The following is a 25,103-nucleotide window of genomic DNA, read 5'->3' as shown; positions in this document are numbered from 1 at the left end:
AAATATGCCACAAAAGTGTTAGTCACAGTGGAAATATCAAGGAAGTTGGCACGTACATCTAGTAAAGCAATGCTGATATGAAAAGAAAATTCCAAAGTAGACAATACGGACGGAGCTCTATGGACAAATTTATCTTTAATTGACCTTTGAAAACTAAATATTTTCGTTTACTAGCCAAATAAAAAAATTACTAGCCAAACCCACATGATTTTTAGAATATGACATCTTAATTCTGTGACGAGTATGTATATCATATAGATTTTTCTGTGTTTTTTTAATAAGTGTAATTCTAAATATACAACAAATTCTATGTTGATACTTGAAGGTATAAACATTCTAGTTTCTTCAGATGATTTTTTAAACAGCCTTCTATTAGTTCTATTGAACTTTTATTGTTTAAATAATTTAACTTTGTTCATTTTATTAAAAAAAAAAAAAGTTGAAAAGATATTTTCACTCAGTAATGAGCTTTGAAAGATTGTCAGTGAAAGAAATGTAATCGCCAAAAGATAAGCATTTCTTTATTTCTAGTCGCGACTTTGAAAAATCACTCACAAATGTGACTGTTTCACTCGCAATGTAGAGCCCTGCAATATCATAAAGAGTGTACTCTTCATAAAGTTCATTACAGATGATAAATACATCATTCCTATTATAACATAAAATATGGCCACTTCATTATAATGCAGTGAGAGAAAAGTTAAAGAGTGGCGCAATGCAAGAAGCTACAGATAACATTTCTACATCATTATCATTATCAGCATCCGTTTAACAGATTTTACACGTTGGCATGCACTGGACAGCTTTTAGAAATTAACTTCTGAACTAACTTACCTCACTGGCTAAATCATTATTCATCACTTCTTCCTGTGTTTTTCTTAGCTTTCAACTCTGAACTGAACCTGCTACCTCAACTGTTCAACATCACCCCCCTCCACAAAAAGACTCATCTATGTGACCATACCAACAAAGTCTCCTGTTTTGCACACATCTCTCTATACTGTCCAGATTTAATCTGTGAGGTCATCAGATCTAAGCCTGTCTTGAAGACTCACATTACACATTCATCATTTGATTCTCATATCATTTCTCTCCATGCAATGCATATCCTCAACCCTTACTTGCCAGGTTTCACTTTCATAGACTATCAAACTGCATACGTACATCTGATAGACAGTTTCCTTTATCGACAGTCATACAACTACAAGTTGGTAATGGCGGAAGTTCTTTGAACTTAGTCCATCCACTTGTATTTCTTGTAATTATACCAATACCTTCTCCACCCAGTGCTCCAACGGTATCACCAAGGTAGCAATGTTTATCAACAATCTCAATTGTTTTGCCATCCAAATATACTTTCTCCACATTCGAGTTCTCATCCATCTCAGTTTCAATTGACTTGAATGATTCTCACCTTGGGGAGGTTCCATGTTTTGACAAGCTTCTTGGCTTGACCTTTACTCCTGATCTAAAATGGAACACATACATCAAATCCTTTGCCAAGACTGCTTGAAAAATGGTAGGATATCTCACCCCTAATGCAATTCTCTACCTATAAAAGCCAGGTATGGGCAATGATGGAGTACTGAAAATCACACTCAAGATGAGAACAGTAGTCTGATGAATAAAAATACATGAATACATAAGCTTAGTCATCACAATAATGCAATTTGCAATCCCCCTGATCCATTCAGGTGGAATAAAAATAGGAGACATTACTTTTGGAAAGCTCGTCATACTTATTTATGTTGCCTGATTTTTTAAGCCGACACTCCCATACATTCCAACAATTTTTGGAGAGAGATAAAATTTTAAATATTCTAGTTTAGAGGTAACTAGCAGTTCAGCTTGGCTTTGCTCGGGCCCTATGTATTGTTCACAATTTTGTGTGCATATGTATGTATATATATATATATATATATATATATATATTAAAAAGTTAGACTCCTGTTCAGGCAACCTACATCTAAAATTTCAAGTGTTTAGACCCAAAATTGGCAGAGGAGTTTGATAGAGTCTGCAAAGGTCAACTCTTTCAACTTTGACCTCTTGGCAGTCAAATTCTCACCCAAAAACTGCTTAAAAAGCTTGCTGCATGTCTGAATACCCTTTACGTAAAATTTCAAATGTTTATACTCAAAGCTGGCTGAATAGTTTGCTAGAGATCGCAATGGGTAAAATCTTTTGAACTTTAACCATTTGGCAGCCAAATTTTCGGCCAAAAAGATTAAAAAAGCTTGCCCTATGTCTGAATACACTTTATGTAAAATTTCAAATGTTTAGACCAAAAATTGGCTGAGTAATTTGGTAGAGACCGCAGAGGTCAATTTTTTTTTTTAACATTGACTCCAATTTTGATCCCTTAACATTTTTTTGGGGTTCAAGTTAAATTAAAAAGTTTGATCCATGTCCAAGTAACCTACATCTAAAATTTCAAGTGTTTAAACCCAAAATTAGTGGAGGAGTTTGGTAGAGTTTTCAAAGGTCAAATCATTTAACTTTGACCCCTTGACCGCCAAATTTCTGGCTGAAAACCGATTAAAAGATTTTCCCAAATCTCAGTACTCCTTATGTCAAATCTCGAGTCTGTAGATTGAAAATTGACAGAGATATTTATATTAATGAACACACAAACACAGACAATTTCACTTTTATAGATATACTAGCAGTTCAGCCCGGCTTTGCTCGAGCCCTATGTACTGTTCATAAGGTTACCTGCATATGTATATATCAAAAATGTGAATATGTAAAGTAATGCCTTTCTGTATAATAGTCTTTCTTAACTACCATAGAGAAAAGACAGGCAGACAGTTTCACTTTTATAGATATAGAGAGATAGATAGATAGATTGGATGCAATATATATTAATGGTTTAAAAAGTATTTAAAAAAAAAAAAGACTCATCCGCCACCACCAAGACTCGAAACCAAAACGTTCGGCTTACGATTTATTTTGCCTCTGCCGTAAATGACTGAGCTATGAAAATATGTTTACTGCGAGGCTAAAAATTAAAACATGAACCAATAGCAACTACATTATGCATTTGTAATGCCGGCGTCCGTCCATCATCTGGCAAATTTCATTTTTTTTAATTTCCACAATTTTGCACCGATTTTTCCGGGCTAAAACCCAAATATAAAGTTTTCCATGGATTCGAATACCTTATATACGAAGTTTCATGTCTGTAGACCAAAAACTCTAGGAGGAGTGTGGTAGGCAAAATTTGTGCAACAAAAATATATACGTATATATAAATATATATGGAAACAATTTTGTGCTTACTATAAACTTTTTACGCAAATATTATGCAAGTATAAATCATGTAGAATATCTGCATGAATAGAATTACACGTAATAGTGAACTAAAGATGATTATCTCATTCGAAAACCGAAGACACTAATAGGGAATTAATTAAAATAAATTTTTAAAAGAATGTGCAAATTATCTAGATCGTTTGCTAGTGAATGCAATTCCAAAACCTATATATAAGAAAATTGTATTTTCTTTTTACATAAATAGAAAAGAGGAGTTTTAATATGAATATCAATACACACAAAAGAAAAACGAATTTATAGGAGTATAGAAGATAGATAGATTTGGTACTAGTGCACTTATTGATCCATACCGAAATAATAATATTTAGAAAGCCATTCTTAACATGGGGAGGAGAAGGGATTTTGTACCTATTCTGTACTTTAACCTTACAATTTAATAAAAAACAGGTATAAAACTCTAATTAGATTTGGAAATACTATTTAAAAAAATAGCGCAGATTAATAAGTGCACTAGCAGACAGACAGACAGACAGACAGACAGAACGTAATTAATTTTTTTAATTACTTTTGTACGTTCCAAACAAGACATATTGCCACTGACGGATTAAGACTTACTGTCATAAGGACCAGATTTATATGAGGGAGGAAACCTGGGTGGGGAGTTGTGCAGCAAGATATTTGTTCATATTACATTTAGATTTCTGCATGTTGGAAGGTCAAAGAAATAAGGAGTAGAAAAGGAATTCCAAGAGCAATATTGTCGTTATCGAAGAAGTGTTTTTTCTATAGAACTGCATTGTCATAGCCTTCAAAAAAGAGATGTTGTGAATCTGCTCTGCTCTATTGTTATTTTTATGATAAGTGCTCGACTGAGCTCTAATCTATAGTCTCTCCTCGTAAAACATTTGAAACAGATACTCGCGGTACTTACACACTTACAGTACCATGCTGAAATAATGTTGTTATTTAAAACCTCAATATCAACATGGAGAGGGAAGGGTGTTTTGTAATTATTTTGTACTTTCACCTAACAATTTTAAAAAAAAAAGTGAATTAGTGGAGGTACAATAAGTGCATAAGCACCATACTTGCCTAGCTTAGGGCTCTACAGACAAACTTATCTTTAGTTGACCTTTGACAACTAAATATTTTTGTTTACTAGCCAAATAGAAAAGTTACTAGCCAAACCCACATGATTTTTGGAATATGATATCTTAGTTCTGTGACGAGTATGTACATCATAAAGATTATTCTGTTTTGTTTTTTTTAACAAGTGTAATTCTAAATATATAACAAATTCTATGTTGATACTTGAAGGTATAAACATTCTAGTTTCTCCAGATATGTTTTTAAATAGCCTTCATTAAAAAAAAAAATAGTATCTTGTTCTATTAAACTTTTATTGTTTAAATAATTTAACTTTGTTCGTTTTATATTCATAAAAAAAAAGGTGAAAAGATATTTTTCACTCAGTAGTGAGCTTTGAAAGATTGTTAGGGAAAGAAACACAATCGTCAAAAGATAAGCGTTTCATTATTTCTAGTTGCCACTTTGAAAAATCACTCGCAAATGCGACTGTTTCACTCGCAATGTAAAGCCCTGTAAATTAATCTGTCAACAACTTCCCCTCATTCTCTATCTGTGTCTAAAACTAAGCAAAATATCCATGAGCATAGTTTGTTTCCTAGAACTATGTCTATGTAGAACCTAATACCACAGGTCTGCTTCCCCGCTGACTATAACATGGTAGTTTTAAAATCCAATATGAATAAATTCCTGTTGAGCCATCTTCTTAGATAATATGGTCCTACTTAAGTTCCACTATGACTTTGTTGTCTCACCATCTACCTAACACTTAACCCTTATCCTAGACTGGCCTCTTGTAACAGAGCGAGGGCGCGTGTATGGCAGTTATATGCAAATGATAGTTTTTTGGTTTGGTTGTTTTTCGGGTTATTTAAAGCTGAATCCAGTTATTTGGGAAAGTTTTTATGCTTCAAGTTCTTTATATCTTCAAATATTTATTTGTAGAGTTTGGTTTGGTTGTTTTATGGCATTTTGGAAAAAGTATTCATGTTGCATCCAGTTATTTTGTAGAAGGTTTTTATTCTTCAATCTCTTTGCATCTTCAATTGCTAGTTTGTAGTGTTTGGTTTGGTTGTTTTATATTGGATTTTATCGTTTTTGTTCCCTGCCCTGCAGAACACGAATGAGTTTTGCAAAGGGAGACAAAAAGGGTTACAGTATTAATGTTTGGTACATTTTAAGTTGGGAAATCAGTCAGGAAGTGGGGGGAGATAGAAAGAGAAAGTGGAAATGGGAAGAAGAAAAAGGTGGGTTGTTGTTTTTGTTTTTTGCAGAACATAATTAAGTTTTGCAAAAGGAAGTAGAAAAACAAAAAGCATTTCGTCTCAGGAAGCCCATATCTTCAGACAGCCTGATCTGGTAGCACCAAGAGAGATGAGAGAGAGAGAAAGACAGACAGAGACAGATAAAAGAGAGAGAGACAGATAAGAAAGAGAGAGAGAGAGACAGAACATAATTAAGTTTTGCAAAAGGAAGTAGAAAAACAAAAAGCATCAATGTTCGGTGCATTTCGTCTCAGGAAGTCAATATCTTCAGACAGCCTGATCTAGTAGCACCAGGCAAATGACAGAGCTGTGTGCGAGATGATATCAAGGCAAGGAAAAAGTTTATAAAAAGAATGTGCGCAGCAGACTAATGATTACGTTAGAGACACATGGGTGACGTCACAGCCGAGATGAGAAGTTATGCGTGCATGGAGAAGGAGGAATAAAGGTCTTTTGTTAAAACCAGAAACAACGAGTTGAATTTCCTTCCTTTTTTCTTTCTTATCTTCCTTGTGATAAAGTCTACATGTTAATGAGTGTAACATTGCACTCTGAGCCTTGATAAGTGGTGATTTTCCTAGTAAAAAAACGCAATACATAAAATTTGTTGTAGATTTAGAATTACACTTATTAAAAAGAAAAAACAGAAAAATCTATATGATGTACATACTCGTCACAGAACTAAGATGTCATATTCTAAAAATCATGTGGGTTTGGCTAGTAACTTTTCTGTTTGGCTAGTAAACGAAAATATTTAGTTTTCAAAGGTCAACTAAAGATAAGAGCCCTGTTTAATTACTTTTATTTACACTAAATCAGATATATCGTAACTGACGGGTAAGAGGCCTTTGCAATAGGGCCTAGATTTATAGAGAAGCAATCTGTGTGGAGAGTTGAGCAGCAAGATGTTTGTACACATTACATTTAGATTTCTGCATGTTGGTATAGTCAGTAAAACAAGGAGCAGAAAGGGAATTTCAAAGACAAACAGTTTAGGAAAAGAAGATATTAGAGTAGTATATCTTTTGGCATCTAGGGGCCGATATAGTGAAGAGGTGGGATTGTACTACTAGGAGTATTTTCGTTGATGGGGAAGAAGTGCAAAAAAAAAAAAGCACAGAGATGCAACACTACAACAAAGGCTGGAGCTTGGCAGATAATGCAGATCTATTTAGTTTGAAATTAGTTTTGGCAATAGTATTTGATAGAGTGTGGCATAAATGTCTACTTCAGAATATGGCCAGCTATGAAATAGCTGGAAATGTCCTCTCAATTATTGAAACCTTTCTCTCTGATAGGCTTATAATAGTCGTTGATAGATAGAAATCAGAAACTCATAGTATTAACACTGGTATCCCTCAAGGTTCCAACTCTCTTCCTGATCTTCATCAATGACTTCCTAAATCACATATTTAAGTCATTTATAGACATTATGCAGACAACACAATAATCTATGGCAACACTTCAAAGACCAGCAATGACCAAGACCTTTCTGATTCTATCTCTTCTGATCTTGAGAACATGGTGCAATGGGGAAAAAGGTGTCTGGTTAATTTTAAGGCATCAAAAACCAAGCCTCTCTCCTTTCATCATAATCACTGATCGCCAATTGAAATGAATGGCTCTCATCTTGGGGAAGCTCCATGTCTTGACAAGCTTATCTTGCCAACATCATTGGAAATTGGTTGGATCACTCTACCACTTCAGTAGCTATCTCACTGCAAATGCAATGCTCTATCTATATAAAAGCCTGGTACATCCTATAATGGAGTACTATTGCCACGTCTGGGCAGGAACTGCTTGGCTTACCCTATCCTGGCTTGATAGAGTTCAAAACTGGCTTTGAAACATAGTAGGTCATGCCCTTTTCTCTTCCCATAGAAGAGACGTTGCGAGCATGTCTGCGCTATTGTTATTTTCATGACAAGTGCTTGACTGAACTCCAATTTATGGTCCTCTCTTACCAAACTTTCACAAAAAACATTTGACTAGCTACAACCACTATATACGATTTCCTCCCCTCTCTATCTGTGCCTAAATCTGAACACAGATTCCACAAACAAAGCTTCTTTCCTAGAACTGCTCGCCTGCTACCCAGGTGAATACAACATGATAGCTTTCAAGTCCAATGTAAACAAGTTCTTGTTTAGCTGCCCCATAAATAATCAAATTCTACCCAATTTACACCATTAACGATTATACTACACTACCACCTTACATTCATCAATCCTTATCCTCGAGTGGCCTTCAGGCCTTGACAAGTGGTGACTCCCAAGTAAATAAATAAATATTACCAAAGGCAAGATAAGTTACTCTTCTACCTACTTTTTATATTTTAACTTATTTTTAACGTCTAAGTACTTTCAAAGCAAAGTCAGGCCAAGTCTGTCAGAAAGAAAAAAAAATGGTGGTCTCCTTACATCCATATTGACCCTCGATAATCTCAAAAATCTAAAATTAAACAAAATACTGATAGAAACCCATCCAATAAATGTCACCACTCAAATGAAAATGTAAAGTTCAACTGTAACGTGGCCGTTACATTTTAAGACAAATTCGACGCTGTGTATGAAAGTCTCGCAAGAAATAAAGGAAAAAAATTTTTTTCAGTTGAAAGAAATGGGCATTTATTATTGGTTGTTTTATGACCAAACTACGGACACATTTTTCAAGCCAGCTACAATACGGTTGCATCCCTGCTTTTCCTCTTGGAATAAATTAACAGTTTCCCAGTCCGCAGCTACAATGTCTGAAGCACGCCCGCTCAGCACATGGTCATTCGACAATTTTTTTCATTAAAAGTTTGGATTACATCTTTAAAAGTTCCTGTCACAGCGACATGTGCTTAAAAGTCCTGTCATGCCACCAGGTGCTTAAAAGTTTCTCTCAAGGGTACTTTTTATAGTCGCCAACAAAACAAAAACAAATAAGTATCTTTGTGTGCATACTTCAACTTATTTTAAAGTGTTTTTTTTTAATCAAAATTAGTGTAAAGTTTATCAAGTTAGAACGAAATAAAATGACGGTGTCATTACAGCCAGTTTATAGCTTTGATAATTGCTCGAAAATTAAACAAAATAGCAAAAAACGTAGTGTAACAAAGCCACTGACACTTATGTAGCATCAGCGGTAGGTGTGTCAGAAATTTCGTGAAAAATATTGAATAATTCCACTCCGTCTTTCCAAGCTTATAACTCCTCAAAAAATGTAATTCAAGCCCTAATTTTTTTTTTTTTCAATTAAAGGAGCAAGGACCAAGGTTTCATTAAAAACAAAAAAACAAACAACGTGTTTTTTTTTAAAAAAAGGTTTTAAACTTTGGACTTTACAAGTAAATTTCTAAAAAATACTACTTTTTTTGCTTTAAATTTGAATATATTACTTTTCTCTTCAATTTCTGATATATAACACTTTGGTGAGTAAATTAATGATTTACTTTTTAATAGACATTTCAAAATGGAAGGCGTGAATTATTTGACCCCCCTGTCTTTCCAAGCTTATAACTACTCGAAAAATGTAACTCAAGCCCTAATTTTTTTTTCAATTAAAGGAGCAAGGACCGAGGTTTCATTAAAAAAAAAAAAAACAAAAGAAAAAACAAACAACGTGGTTTAAAAAAAAAAGAAAAGGTTTTAAACTTCGAACTTTACAGGTAAATTTCTAAAAAACACTACTTTTTTTGTTTTAAATTTGAATATATTATTTAATGACCTTTTCTCTTCAATTTGTGATATATAAAACTTTGGTGAGTAAATTAATTATTTACTTTTTAATAGACACTTGAAAATGGGGGGGGGGGCGTGAATAAAAAAAAAACGTTTGTCTAAAATATTATATTCGGTTTATTGGAAAGAGCATAAAATTTCACATCGACCCTGAAAATATTGTAAAAATAGAATCAATAGAAAAATTGATAGATTTTTAAAGTTTAAAAATTGAAAAATACTGAGCTCGTAAAATTCAATTAATTTCATTACTGTTTTTTAAAAAATAAAAAAATATTTCTATTACTTTTTATACAACTTTAATAGTTTGTTTTGGAAGTATAATCTATAAAGAAAATAAAAAACCCACTTTTAAAAGAGAAATTACGAGTTTTTTATATTTTATTCGCAGTTTCGTGTTAGGGGTGTCAAAAATTCCCACAAAAATTCTGATACACCTACAGCAGCGGCACGTATGCAAATGAACAATCCATTGCACGAGGTGACGTCACACCGGAGAAAGAGGAAGGGAAAAAAAAGCATGTGTGTGTACAAAAGTTTTTTTTTTTTATGACGTGCTGGGCGAGAGCTTGAAGGGGGGGGGGGCGCATTTTGCACTATAGACAACAAAACGAAGTAGATTTTTTGTGGCTTAGTTTATTTTAAAGCGTTTATTTAGTTTGAAACACAAATAGTGCCTAGTCTTTAGTTAGAACAGAAAAATGGCCGACATGAGATGGTCATCTGGGAAGTCTCGATGATCGCTCACAAATCGAAAAATCAAACAAAATATTGGTAGAAACCCACCCAATAAATGTTACAATTTTAGACTAAATAAACGCTTTAGGATAAGTTAAATCACGAAAAAATATTCAGGTAGATAGACGAGTAACTTATTTTGTCTTTGGTAACATTTATTTGTAGGCATCTTGACCTTCGGGACAAGATCAAAGTGTAGTATCTGTTCTTCAGATGCTGCAAGCTATGACTAGCAACAAAGACCAGCTATGACTAGCAAAGACCAGATGTGGGGGCAACCCCACATACCTGACCTTTAACCAGCTCCCATTTCCCACCTCTCGGGAGCTGGTCCCCTTTTTCCCTTCCCCCTCCCTTCACTCCTCACATTAAAAATTGGCCTTGTGCCTAATTTGCTCGGTGGGGGAGCAAATAAATACCATCTGTTCCGGCAGATACTGCAAGCAAAGACCATATGTGGGGGAAACCCCACATATAAGACCTTGGTCAATGTAGGGACAACCCTTCATACCAATTGTCACTATCCAGCTCCCCTACTCCCCGGGGAGTTGGTCCCCATTTCCCCTTCACTCCTCACATTAAAAATCGGCCTTGTGCCTAATTTGCTCAGTGGGGGAGCAAATAAATACCTCAAAGTGTAGTATCTGTTCTTCAGATGCTGCACTTCAATTTCTTGTTCTGTCAGTGGAGGAGAAATCCTTCACGACTGAGACAATTTTTATTTTTGTTCTTTTCCTCCACGTTAAAAAACGACCTTAGTGTCTAACTCTGTCCCGTGGGGAGGCATTGTAAATAGGGACATTTATTTGTAGTATATTTAATTTTACACTTTTTTTGTTTATTTTGTTGACTATTGTAAAAAAAAAAAAAAAAAAAAAATTACTCGAAATGGTCAGTTTTATGTTTTATTGTCTATACTGCAAATGTCCGTGACGACGGCTTTCTTCTTTTTATTATTTGTGTCCTTAACTGGGCGAGAACCAGAAACCGCTTTAGCCATCTTTAAACAAAAATAAACAAAGCCACTATCAGTTCGTTTAGATAAACAATAATTGCGATATCAAAAAGAAATATCTCACCACAATAAAAACCCCATCGTCTGCGCACATTGCAATCCGGTTATCATCCGACCAAGATAATCCATTTTTGCAAGTAACATTCGTCTTAAAAGCCCAAACGATAGACGACCCGTCGCTTTGCTTCGCCATCTTGCAGTTTCTCCAAACCCTCTTCTACAACAAAGATGCTCATTGGTTGACATTTACGTCTCGACGAATCAAAATTCTCGTTCTAGATTCATGCCGGTCCTCGCCTCACCACGTGTTTACGTGTTTTGATTTTTTTGTTTTGTCGATTTTCAAATTTCCTTTGCCGAAATGTCATTTCGATTTAATTTTCCAAATCCCGACGAGGATGACAACAAAACAGAATCCCAGGATGTTCGTAGTGATGCAGGTTTACATGAGGGTACTCATTATTTTGTTACTATTGTCTTTTATTAATAATGGCCTAAAATTTTTCATAGACTAAAAGTTTAATTTTTACTAAATGCCGGACTTCAAATTACATTAGGATTTTTTTTTCATATACATTTTTTAACGAATTACTGGACCACCTGTTATTGACAGTATATAAATATATACTTTCTTAACATTGACACTGGTGCATGCTCATATACACTAAGCGCGCTATTTTTTTGTTGTTTGTTTGTTTTGTTTTAAGAGTATTTTCAAGTTGATATACGATATTTTTTATTATTATTATTAATTAAATTGTTAGGTGAACTAGTTCATAAATCATGGTTTTAAACTCAACAATTCACGGAGTCGGAATACACTGTGATATGATAATAGAGTCCTCCTTCCTCTCAGTATGGAAAATTGTAGGCAAGGAGGGTGGCGTGGCACGTGCGACGCGAAACCCGATCGATAGGACACGAAGAGACGACAAATGATCAGGTTCGATCACGTCTTAATCTGCATATCAATGAGGCTAGACACTGGAATGAGGGAATATAAGGCCGGCAATTGAACCGGACTGAACGGGCGGAGCTCTGAGAATGTTCGAATGCTGCCAAGAATCCTATTCATTTTTGTTTTGCATTAAAATTTACATACTCCCCACGAAAGTATGGGAGGAAAAAGACCACGACTGGCATTTCCCCCTGTCTGACTGATTGTCGGAACTGATTGGAAGACTCATTGGACAACTTTCACCGTCAAAAAAATCATTTTCTTCTCCTCCTCCTCCTCCTCCTCCTCCTCCTCCCCCCTCTCTAAAAAAAAGAAATCCATTTAAAAAAAATTTTTTTATTACATTTTCACCCCAAACAAGGCACATTGCCACTTTGATGTAGAGGGCTACTATCAGGGACCCAAGTTGCAAGGGTATTATGTTGGGAGTTTAGCAGCAAGATGTCTGTTCACATTACACTTGAACTTCTGCATGTCAGTACAGTTGGGAAAACAGGAAACTGGAAGAGAATTCCAAAGTCTATCAGTTCTGTGGAAGAAGACATTAGAGTAGAAGGCCTTCCTACATCTAGGGATCTCTACTGTGTAGGGGTGGGACTTTGCTGCTTTTCGGGTTTATTTTCGTCGAGGGGGTACAAGGGCTTGTATTTTGTCAGAGCATCCACCATTAAAATACTTGTAAAACAAGCAGAAGGATGCAACATTTCATCGATGGGACAGGGACTGAAGCTTAGATGACAGGTCAGGACCTTTCAGGATGGCGACTCTCTTTTGGACCCTGTCCAGGAGCGAGAGACTAGTAGCAGATGCACCAGCCCAAATGTGACAGCAGTATTCCATACGTGGGCAAGTGGTGATTTTGTAGAAGTACAGGATACTTTCAAGTGTAAGTAACTTTCTACCACGTTAGCCTTGGCAATGATCTTAATGTATCTATTCCAACTCATATTTCCTGTGAACGTTAAGCCAAGAAGCTTGAATGAAGTACTTTCAAGTAAAGTATCTTCAGCCATAGCTATTGGTGGTTGGTAAGGTTTCATGTAATTATTAAAGGAAACGATTTTTGTCTTGGCAGCGTTGAACGTTAGCATCCATTTTTGACCCCATTCCACTACAGACTGAAGGTCTTCCGCTAGGGTTTCCACCATTACCTTAGATATGTGCTCATTAGTGTTCCCAATGTGCCTGCTATAAAGCGTGGTATCGTCGGCAAATATACTCATCTCAGAGACATTTAGAGTGCCACCTTTTACGCCCGTTAGTGGTCACCACCAATCACAATCAAGGATTTGTCTCTGTGAATAAAATTAACCAATCAGTCGCTACCATTTAAAAATATTTTTACAACTTTTAATCAGTGATTATTTTAATGACGCCCCCCCTCCCTCCCGACTACTACTCTCACCTCGTTCACTTTTGATCTTCAACTAGCAGTACCCGCTAACAGGCGTTACCTGGTGGAAGCATGCCCCCCCCTTGGAAAAATTAAAGTATGGCTTTTGTTGTTGCCCATGTTACGAACGGTCTTCAGAATAGACACCCCCAACTGTGGAGAAAGAAGTGGCTTACCGTTAAAGTGGCTGCGCGTTTGTGCATGCAAATTGAGAATCAAGATGGCGCCTGCATGCGTTTATGTGGAAAAAAGTCTCGGAATCTCGGAGAATCTCGTACTCTGATTCCATAGATAACGAGGAAAGGAAAGCGGGAGGACAGACGATTTTTAGTCACTAAAGCGAACGGATGTGTGTAAAAGAAGAGGTAGAAGAAAAGAGTGTGGTGAACGAAACAAACAACGACTCGGTTGAAAGTAGAGTTGTAACGAACACAAGCTATTCCGGCATGACGTCAGGATTTGACCCCAAGCTAATTCCCCTGTTTGATGGCAGTAGCACTGATCACTCAGTGCAGGAATGGGTGGAAAAAGTAGAATTAATATGTCAGCTCAGTGGGGTGAAGCGTATGGAATGCGTGGTCCCAATGCGCCTCACTGGGGGAGCATATGCAGTATACCAGCAGTTGGCTAATGAGAAGAAAACAGATTTTGCCTGCATCAAGCGCACCCTTTTTACAGCATTTGTGTTAGATCCAATTACTGCATGGAAGGAATTCATGGCCTGAAAATTACATCCCGGGGAAACGGTGGATGTGTATCTGGCTGAGCTAAGAAAGCTATCGGTCCTTTTTGGAGGGATGTCAGACAAAGGCTTGGTGTGTGCCTTTGTTGCAGGATTACCTAAGAGTGTGGAAGATCTGCTCCGTGCCTCATCCCAAGTGGACGAGATGGACATATCGGAAGTATTGGCGCGGGCACGAGCAATACTAAAGAAAAGCCCTAACACTATAGACCAAGCGGCAGCTGTACAACCATCACAGGTTGGATTGCAGGACCTGGGTGCAGCTACAACCTGCTATAAGTGTGGAGGACCCAACCATTTGGCCCGTGATTGTCTTTCGTCACGTCAATCAACTCGGAAACTTGATGGGCCGCAGTGCTACAAGTGCAAAAAACGCGGACACCTGGCCCGCACCTGTCCGGGAAACGGGCAAGGGGAAGAAGCTACAGCGCCAGTCTTCTCCCCAGATCGTCATTGAGCAGGGCGCTAGCCTCTTGTGGGGTGAGCATTATCCGCGCAAGCATCAACGACGGGCCTGCAGTAGCCGTGCAAGCCCTGGTTGTGGAGGGAGAGCTTCTCGGGTACGATCTACTCCTGGGTATGGACTTGATTACACAACTGGGTGGAATTACTGTGGACAGAACCGGCAAGGTACAGTTCTCCCGATGTGAGGAACATGTTTGTGCTGCCATAACTCTCAACGAGCCTGACTTTCATGCAGAGTATGATAGAAACACCAATGCATGGACGGCGTCTTGGAAGTGGTCAAACGATCAGCCACCAATATCCTTGCGAAACCGGTTATCGGAATATCCCCCACCCATGTGGCTAAGGGAACAGTATGAAGAAGAACTGCAAACGTGGATCGACAATGGCTGGCTTCTTCCATACCCAGAGGATGAGCTTGGTCCCCCGCGAGGGCTAATTCCCTTGATGGCCGTCGTACAAGAGACCAAACAAAAGGTCCGCCCCGTCCTAGACTACCGTGAGCTCAATAAGCATGTCGACCCATATATGGCAAGGGCTGATGTGTGTGCACTCAAATTAAGGAAGTGGCGACAGCAGGGATCGAACGTGGCAACTCTGGACCTACGCAGGGCCTATCTGCAAATACGCATTGAGAAGAAATTGTGGCCATTTCAGACTGTGGAAATTGGAGGAACCCGATATTGTCTAACCAGGCTAGGGTTCGGTCTAAATGTAGCACCAGGCATTATGACAGCAATCATGTATGCTATCCGGCAGCAAGATGAGGCAGTGCAACAGGCAACATCCTCATACATCAATGATATATTCGTCAATGAGAGCCTCATGTCAGCGCAATCGTTAGAATGCACTTTGAGAGCTTTGGACTGACATGTAAGGAACCAAAGCGTCTGTGCGATGGAGCAAAAGTTCTCGGCCTGCACGTGCGCAATAGCAAGGAGGGACTTTGCTGGAGAAGAGGAAGTCGCGTCCCCTAGGTCCCATCAAACATCACTCGACGAACAGTGTTTTCGCTTTGTGGAAAGATGGTAGGCCATTTCCCTGTATGCGGTTGGCTCAGGGTGACCATGGCGGCCATAAAAAGACGTGCAACAGCCGTGTCGTCGGGATGGGATGATGAAGTACACGATGTCACCCTAAGAAGCATGCTGACAGAGACTGTGTCCAGGGTGACCAGTGATGACCCTGTTCAGGGAAAGTGGTGCGTCAGCGGGAATGAGTTCACAGTCTGGGTGGATGCTAGTTTACTGGCCCTTGGAGTTGCCTTGGCAGTTAATGATTCCATTATTGAAGATGCCTGTTGGCTTCTGCCAGAGAATGATTCGAGGCACATAAACCTGGCCGAACTTGATGCCACATTGAAGGGCATTAACTTGGCGCTTCAATGGCAAGCCAAGGTTCTACATATCATGACTGACTCGGCATGCACTCATCGGTGGATAACCGATGCATTAAGTGGAAGAGCACGGCTGACGACACGAGCATCGAGTGAGATGTTAATTCGAAGACGGCTTGCCACCTTGGTCGACACCATCACAGAGTACGACCTGACTGTGGACGTAGTATTGATCAGGTCTGCGCTCAACAGAGCAGATGCTCTGACAAGAGTCCCTCAACGATGGCTTCTGGCTGGTGCTCGGAGAGATTCTGATAATCTGCAAAACACATGTGCAGCAGTTGTGTGTAATATGGATGCAGCACGCATCATGGACATTCATCGACAGTGTGGACATCCTGGCATCAAGCAGACACTGTACTTTGTCAAGATGATTGATCCAGGAGTAGAAAAAAAAGATATCCGAAGAGTGGTTGAAAGTTGCGAGGCCTGCCAATCCATCGACCCAGCTCCAGCACAATGGAAAAAAGGGGAGTTGGGAGTGAGTGGTAAGTGGCAGAGAGTGGGCATGGACATCACACACTATGGTGGCAATGACTTCCTTACCCTCATCGATTGTGGGCCTACACGTTCCGCAGTCTGGAGACTCCTCGGGCGCCAGGATTCTTGCAACATTATTCGCCAGCTGTCATCCGTGTTCTGATGAAGTGCTGACGGACAACGACCCAGCCTTTTGCAGCCATCAGATGAGGCAGTTCTTACAAGAATGGGGTGTGCGGCTGCGGCTTAGATGTGCTTATGTGCCTTCTGGCAATGGTATAGCTGAGAGAAGCCATCGCAGCATCAAAATAATTGCAGCCAGGAAGCAGTGCACCATCGCAGAAGCTGTGTACTGGTATAATCTCATGCCAAAGGATGGCGTCTCTCCAGGAACGGCGCCTGCAAACGCAATCTATCAGTACTGTGTCCGAGAAAAAGGAATTCACCCCGATACAACTGTGGCCACTGAGATAGAACGGAATCAATATGCCAAAGGGGATGCTGTCTTGGTGAAGCCACCAGGAAACCGATGTACAGACAAGTATAAACGGGGCACAGTAACCGATGTGGTGAGTCAGCAGTGTGTCCAGGTTGATAGCGTACTCCCGTCACGTTAGGGATCTACGGCCGGCGACACATGTACCACCTCCAGTGGACGATGAGAGTGACTCTGACTCTGAGACGAGTGGGCCATCGCTTTGGTTTGCACCATCCCTATCAAGCAGTGACTCTGATATCAGTTGCCTCCACGGAGATGAAGCCTTCCCTGACCATCAGGCGGTGGATGAGAGCGCACGCGAAGACGAGAGCAGCACTGTCCCCCTTCGCAGAAGCACCCGATGCGGCGATCGCCACCCCCCTGCCGTCTCTGAGATCATGAGATCAGGGGGGAGTGTGGAGAAAGAAGTGGCTTACCGTTAAAGCGGCTGCGCGTTTGTGCATGCAAAGCACAAATTGAGAATCAAGATGGCGCCCGCATGCGTTTATGTGGAAAAAAGTCTCGGAATCTCGGAGAATCTCGTACCCTGATTCCATAAATAACGAGGAAAGGAAAGCGGGAGGACAGACGATTTTTAGTCACTAAAGCGAACGGATGTGTGTAAAAGAAGAGGTAGAAGAAAAGAGTGTGGTGAACGAAACAAACAACGACTCGGTTGAAAGTAGAGTTGTAACGAACACACCAACTCCTCATGGTAAGAATGGCTATCGGAATGTCAAGAACTGGTGGAGAGAGGTGACTTAGTAAGGGTAATGAGCAACCCCCAGCCGTAAAAAAAATGAAAACTAGCAGCGAGGGGGAAAAAGAGAAAAAATTAGACACAGTAGGCAGCTTGGGTGGAGGCAGGCAGACTCAAACCTGTAACGCGAAGGAGGAAAAGAAGGTGCAAGAAGAAACCAATCGCTTAGCCGTCTCAGCCAATGCGAAGCTGGGAGAGAGAGAGAGGCTGCAAGTGCTGAAATCATTGTTTTCAACGGAGAAAATAATGAAATACTGTAGCGAAAAAGAAGGAAGTTTCTCTAAAAAAAAAACATGTGGCTCATTTTTTTTTTTTTTTTTTTTGTGTCGTTATGTAGCTATTAGTTTTAGTTGGGCCAGAAATGATAAAGTTATTATGAGCGGTTCAAGGAAACATTGTTATGTTTTCCTTATTTTTTATGAGAGTGGGGGCCTAGGGGTTATTCTATAATAGGTGTAACATTTTTTATCTAAATAATGTGCTGATACCATGCATCATTTCCAAAAAAAATCTCTGTTTACATTTTGTGGAGGGGGGGGGTGTTTTGTCAGCAGCGTACAGACTAAAATGGTTGTGTTTCCAAGGAAGAAAAGACGCAAATACTGTAGCAGGCATTTGTTTTACCAAAAAAAATATAATAATTTTTTAAAATGTTGCTCATTTAATTGTTACGTAGCTTTTAATGCTTTTTAGTTGAATCATACAGAATATAGTTAGCACGAGCGATTGACAGAAACATTCTTATGTTTTTCTGTTTTTTTGGGGGGGGGGGCTAGGGGTTAATCTACTGTAGGTTTTTCTGTAGTTTTATTAAATGTTTTTACCTAAGTAATGCCCAGACATTTAGTGGCTAACATTTTTTAAAAAGTCTGTGTTTGTTGGAGGTTGTTTTGACGACAGCGAGCAATGAAAAAAAAGAAAGAAAAAAAACAATGAAAGCTGCTTCGACGCAGTACGATAATTTACCTGTGCACAATGTTATCCGTATTTAAATATAGATGTATGGGTGCTAAATCTGTTGTTAATTCTAGTTTTTTGAAGCGGTAGTCTAACGTGTTAATTGACTCCATTCATTAAAAGTTTGCGTAGAGAGAAGACAAGGCAGTTTTGCATTGTATTGTCCTACTGGCCACGTTCGCAGATATTTGGGTCAGTTATGTAGCTCCCATTTAATCTGTAGGGAAAATCGTAACTTACTTGGCTAGCATATGTTTGCATGCTTCAAAGGGTTGGCCGTGTAACCAAAAAAACAAATGAAACATGCAGGGTCTCTCGTGAGTGCACAGTGAACGAGGCATAAAAAAATGACTAAGTTCAGCATTTATTCCCCTCCCATTTAGCCCCAAAAGTTCCCAAGGCCTTATCATATTTAAATTTGAGTTCAGCACCATGCAAAACTGCTAACTAGACATACACAGAAAATTTTGGACAAGATCCCAAAAATGGAGAGTTCATATTAGTCCTAAAAGAGCCCCTGGGCCACACTCAAAAGTTATCGCAAAGTATAGACAAACAAAATTATATAGTAATCAGTTAGTTACAATTTTTTAGAAAGTTTTATAAAAATCCAAGACATCAGTTTTTTTTAATAAGCACAAAAGTGTCAATTTTAGCCATTTTAACCCCAAAGGAACCTCCTAGAGAGTAAAAGGAGTTTTCCTGGAAAATCTGTTCTGTTACTTTTTTTACTCATACCATGTTTAATGTTTGTGCAAAATTAAAAAAAATTCCAAGGCGTAGTTATTGAGAAAAGTGCGGACAGATGAATCGACGAATGGACAAGGGGAAATTTATAGGTCCACCTTCCGAGGGACCAAAAAAGGAAAAACGAAAGAAAGGCTAAAATGACAGTTGGTTTTATGGTTGATGATCATTTTAGCGATGCAGACTGTCACTGTTTCTATGAAAATGAGACAGGTGAATAAAAAGGGGACGTGAAGTGAACAGGGGGATGAGTCTGAAGAAGGTGTGCTGCATATGTAATTGCGTACGAGTCAACTTGAAAGAGTGTCGAGTTGTATAGCTTGAAGCTTTCGCAACAGTGTCAAATTTATCCAAGAAATTGTTGGTTTAACCATAGCAATTTTTGATTGCCTCATCAATGTTCTCAGCTATTTGATTATTCTCCATTAAAACCAGCGATCAAGAAAGAAGCGTGCATGTCACAATTCCTATAAAGTACGAGGGGCATGCAATAAGTAATGCCCCTGACCCACTTCCAGTTGTCTGATCTCGCTGAAATTTTGAATGTGCAATGATTTATATCTCTACGAGGTATGTGGCAAATTATAGCTCTAAACTAATTGTGGTTTCTGTTTTACAGGTGTTTGAACTGAGTCAGGTGTGAAATGGAGCCTGTTGAATGTTGAGCAGTGATCCGTTTTTTTGTATTTGAAAGGACGCACACCACAGGAGACTTTTGATGTAATGAAAGAAACTTATGGTAATAATGTCCCATCATATGACCTTGTAAAATGCTGGCATCGTGAATTCAAACATGGCCGGAAGTCTGTGGAAACAGCTCCCAGACCTGGTCGCCCCCCCCACCTCCTTCTGACATTGATGAGGCATCTGTCCATCAAGGTGAGGCTGCCATTTTTGAAGATCGGCGCATTACTATTCGCCAAATAGCCCAAGATGTCAAGATTAGTACAGCGTCTGTGGAAACTATCATTCATGACCATTTGCATATGCATAAGGTGTCTGCCAGAGAGATTCCCAGGTTGCTCACACCATTCCAGAAGCAAGAACGCGTCGAGTGCTCGAGGATGAATTTGGAGATGTACCAAGAAGATAAGTCAAAGTTTTTCAAAAGACTGATTACACAGGATGAAACCTGGGTTCATCACTATGATCCAGAGACCAAAGCCCAGTCAATGCAGTGGAAGCACTTGGACTCACTGCCTCCAAAGAAGGCAAGGGTGCAGCCCTCTGCCGGCAAGGTCATGCTCACAGTGTGTAATCAGTCTTTTGAAAAACTTTGACTCATCTTCTTGGTACATCTCCAAATTCATCCTCGAGCACTCGACGTGTTCTCGCTTCTGGAATGGTGTGAACAACCTGGGAATCCATCTGGCAGACACCTTATGCATATGCAAATGGTCATGAATGATAGTTTCCACAGACCCTGTACTAATCTTGACATCTTGGGCTATGTTAGCATTTGGCGAATAGTAATGCGCCGATCTTCCAAAATGGCAGCCTCAACTTGACGGACAGATGCCTCATCAATGGCAGAAGGGGGGCGACTAGGTCTGGGAGCTGTTTCCACAGACTTCCAGCCATGTTTGAATTCACGATGCCAGCATTTTACAAGGTCATATGATGGGGCATTATCACCGTAAGTTTCTTTCATTACATCAAAAGTCTCCTGTGGTGTGCGTCCTTTCAAATACAAAAAAACGGATCACTGCTCAACATTCAACAGGCTCCATTTCACACCTGACTCAGTTCAAACACCTATAAAACAGAAACCACAATTAGTTCAGAGCTGTAATTTGCCACATACCTCGTAGAGATATAAATCATTGCACATTCAAAATTTCAGCGAGATCAGACAACTGGAAGTGGGTCAGGGGCATTACTTATTGCATGCCCCTCGTACTTTATAGGAATTGTGACATGCACGCTTCTTTCTTGATCGCTGGTTTTAATGGAGAATAATCAAATAGCTGAGAACATTGATGAGGCAATCAAAAATTGCTATGGTTAAACCAACAATTTCTTGGATAAATTTTACCCTCACATTAAAAACGACCTTGTGTCACATTTTGCTTTCGTGGGGAAGCAAAGAAATACCAATAGAAAAAGTAGGCTTTTAATATCAATGTCAGTGCGAGAAAAAAAACGCAACTTTTTAGGTATACTAGCAGACCGCCCGTCATTGCCCGGTCGTAAAATACGCTTAAGTATGATATTTTGATTAATGCATATTTCGTATTTATTATATATATATATTTTTTTCACACGGAGGTCACCACTTATCAAGGCCTGGAAGCCACTCGGGGATAAGGGTTATTGTGTGTACAGTAATCACTGGGATAGTATCATAGTAATCGTTAGTATTGGAGATTTGATAAAGTGTCTTACTGAAGGGGGCAGTTCATCAGGAATTTGTTTATGTTGGACTTGAAGACATCCAAGTTGTATTCAGGTAGGAAACAGGCAAACGGAAGAGAGTTCCACAGGTGTGCACTTCTAAGAAAGAAGCTTTGCTCATGGAATCTACGCTTTGATTTAGACACAGATAAAGAGTGGGGAAAATTAATGACAGTGGTTTCAGCTAGACAGGTGTTTATCGAGAAAGATTGGTGAGGGGGGACCAGAGATTGGAGCTTAGATGAGCACTTGCCATGGAAATAACGATAAAACAAAGACAGGATCGCAACGTCTCTTCTGTGGGAGAGAGGTTGCAGGGAAGAGAAAAGGGCATTCCCCACTAAGCCACAAAGTCTATTTTGTACTCTGTCAAGGCAGGATAGGCTTTTTTTGGCAGCTCCTGCCCAGATGTGGTGGCAGTACTCCATCCTTGGATGTACTTGGCTTTTATACAGATAGAGAATTGTATAAATAGTGAGGTATCTTATATTGGGCCCAATATATAGTAATGATTTAAAAAGTTTTTAAAAAAATGAGTCGTGCGCCACCATCAAGAATCAAAACCAAAACGTTTAACTTATGATTTACTTTTTCCTTTGACGTTAATGCCTGAGCTATGAAGACATGTTTGCTGCAAGGCTAAAAATTAAAACATGAACCAAGAGCTATTACATTACGCATGCATATTCGTAACATTATCTTTCGACCTTCACCTGGCAAATTCTATTTTTTTGATTTTCACACTTTTGCACTGATTTTCCCTGGCTAAAACTCAAATATAAAGTTTTGCATGGGTTCGAATACCCTATATAATAAGTTTCATGTCTGTAGACCAATAACCGACAGAGGAATTTGGTAGGCAAAATTTTTTGAACAAATATATATACACACACATAAATGTATATATAGAAAGAGGTTTGTGTTTACTATAAGCTTTTTATGCAAATATTATGCAAGTATAAATCGTGTAGAATATCTGCATGAATATAATTACACGTAGTAATCAACTAATGATGATCATCCCATAAGAAAACCGAAAAAAACTAATAGGTGATTAATTAAAATGAATGTTTAAAAGAATATGCAAATTAGCTAGATTTTTCGCAGATGAATGCAATTCCACAGTTCATATATAAGAAAGTTGTATTTTCTTTTTAAATAAATAAAAAAATAGGGTTTTAATATGAATATCAATACACACCAAGAAAAAAATATTGTAGAAGTATATATAGATTACCGTTTGATAAATTTCCCGTTTTGCTAGCAACTACCCTGTATTCTTTTTTTTTTTTTCATTTTATATGTACAATAAATTAAAATACTTTTTCAGGTAGTTCTGAATGTAACGCGGAAGAGAATGAAGAGTTAATTTCAACTGAAATAAAGATTGGCATGAACCATCAGGTGAGAATTAATGTTTTTTTTAATTAGTCTTCAATAAGCATCTTCTGTTGTGTAGTGTGGTGCTGCTTATTTGGAAGATGCTTAAACCATGGTATCGATTTACCACACACTCAACAAGAAAATTTATTTCTAAAACATAGCAATATTTTTTGGTTTTACAAAGCAATTATATTTTTATTTGTTACAAAAATGGTTTAATGATATTTTCTTGTGAAATGTTTTTCTTTTTGATTATTTATTTATATTTTTGTAATGTCTTTTTTAGGATGTTTCCTGCAAGGAGTTAATACTAAAACCTACATTGTTTATATATATATATATATATATATATATATATATATATATATATATATATATATATATATAGTAAGTTATAATATATATATTTTATAACTTACTAACTACCTCTACCTATGTATTGAGCACTGTTGAAGTAAATACTTAAAGTTTACGCATAAATTTATACTTTCGTATATTAATTTATGTGAGTAAATGAAGTAGTTATATATATATATATATATATATATATATATATACTAGCAAAAGTACCAGTCTACAGAAAATGGACTCTGATTTATGAAAGTATGATAGGTTATGAAAAGGAAGGGTTGTAAATTTGGGTTGAATTTGGGGGTATCAAAACCAAAGCAAAATATGATGAAAGTAAAAATAAATTAGATAAACCCCATAATTTATTATACCATACCTGTTCACACTGAAACACTTATCACAATATTCTGTGGATCTATATTCAAAAACCTTGTCAAACTTTGTGACATATTTCCATTCTATGGAGGTCAGGTGCGAACGAACACCCCATAATTTTATTATACCATCCCTATTTAAGTTAAAACATACTTATCAAAGTATTCTTATGTATATCTATATCAAAAACACTTGTAAACTTTTTTTAAATTTTTTATTTCCATACTTTGTGGACCAGGCGTGAACGCAGACCCCACAATTTTAATGAACCAATGTTCTGCCAGATCAAACATACTCATTCCTGGGTCTCGATACATCTTCTATCATTATATGTAATCAGTTTTTTAAAATAGTCAACCATATAGTAGCCTGTTCGTGACCAGACACACACACACGCGCACACACACACACACACACACACACACACACACACACACACACAGCTTTATATTATAGATATATATATTTACTAGGTTAAAGGTATTCAAGAGTGATAAATAATGAATTTAACGGGGTTATTAAGGAGGCTCAATAAAAAAAGAGCAAGATAGATTTGAGTATTGGTTTCTTTTGTGTCTGACAAAACTTCTAGTTTTAAGTGGCCATTTGTCCGAAACATTAGTATGTCCAGTGTTGTGACCATGTAAATTTGTTTATATATATATATATATATATATATATATATATATATAAATATTAAGTAATGTGATTGATAATTTAAAATTTAAAAATCAAATTATAATTAAATTTAAAATCCGTTTCATAAGAAGGAACAACAACAAAATCAATTATCTGTACGATCGTTTCGCAAAACAATGCTTTTTATTGTGGTAGACATCAAGTTACGTACAATAATTATTACATATAGTTTTTTAATAAGCAAGGTCTCCTCGTCAGCAAATTTTGAAGGGCTTTTATTAAATTTAAAAGACACCATAAATAAACCTAGCATTAAAAGTAAGGCAGATGTATCTGAAAAAAATTGAAATAAAAGGTCTGGATTTAAAATTTATAAGAAAATTAATATGGGTCAGAGATAGAAAAGAAATAGAGTAAAATATAGATTTGAATTTAAATTATAAGTTTGCTTTAAGTACAACATTACAAATATATACATGC

General features: G+C 37.8%; 2 protein-coding genes across 2 annotated transcripts in view; one reads left to right on the top strand and one right to left on the bottom strand.

Annotated features, from left to right (window-relative positions):
• The window catches only part of LOC145297744 (general transcription factor 3C polypeptide 4-like), an 88,868-nt gene extending 77,564 nt beyond the window's left edge, over positions 1 to 11,304 (bottom strand). Inside the window, exon 1 of the mRNA XM_080143968.1 lies at positions 11,170 to 11,304. Coding sequence (XP_080000094.1) covers positions 11,170 to 11,298 — 129 coding nt within the window. The 5' untranslated portion in view covers positions 11,299 to 11,304. The remainder of the gene's footprint in view (positions 1 to 11,169) is intronic.
• A 116-nt stretch (positions 11,305 to 11,420) lies between these two features.
• LOC145297745 (histidine protein methyltransferase 1 homolog) overlaps positions 11,421 to 25,103 on the top strand; it is a 62,502-nt gene continuing 48,819 nt past the window's right edge. The window contains exons 1-2 of the mRNA XM_080143970.1: positions 11,421 to 11,557; positions 23,206 to 23,279. Coding sequence (XP_080000096.1) covers positions 11,467 to 11,557; positions 23,206 to 23,279 — 165 coding nt within the window. The 5' untranslated portion in view covers positions 11,421 to 11,466. The remainder of the gene's footprint in view (positions 11,558 to 23,205; positions 23,280 to 25,103) is intronic.

Source organism: Euprymna scolopes, chromosome 18, assembly GCF_053919585.1.
Source record: "Euprymna scolopes isolate OS-2025 chromosome 18, ASM5391958v1, whole genome shotgun sequence".
Classification (NCBI taxonomy): domain Eukaryota; kingdom Metazoa; phylum Mollusca; class Cephalopoda; order Sepiida; family Sepiolidae; genus Euprymna; species Euprymna scolopes.
The sequence above is the reverse complement of the archived record's forward strand: the minus strand, read 5'-3'. Positions and strand labels throughout refer to the sequence as shown.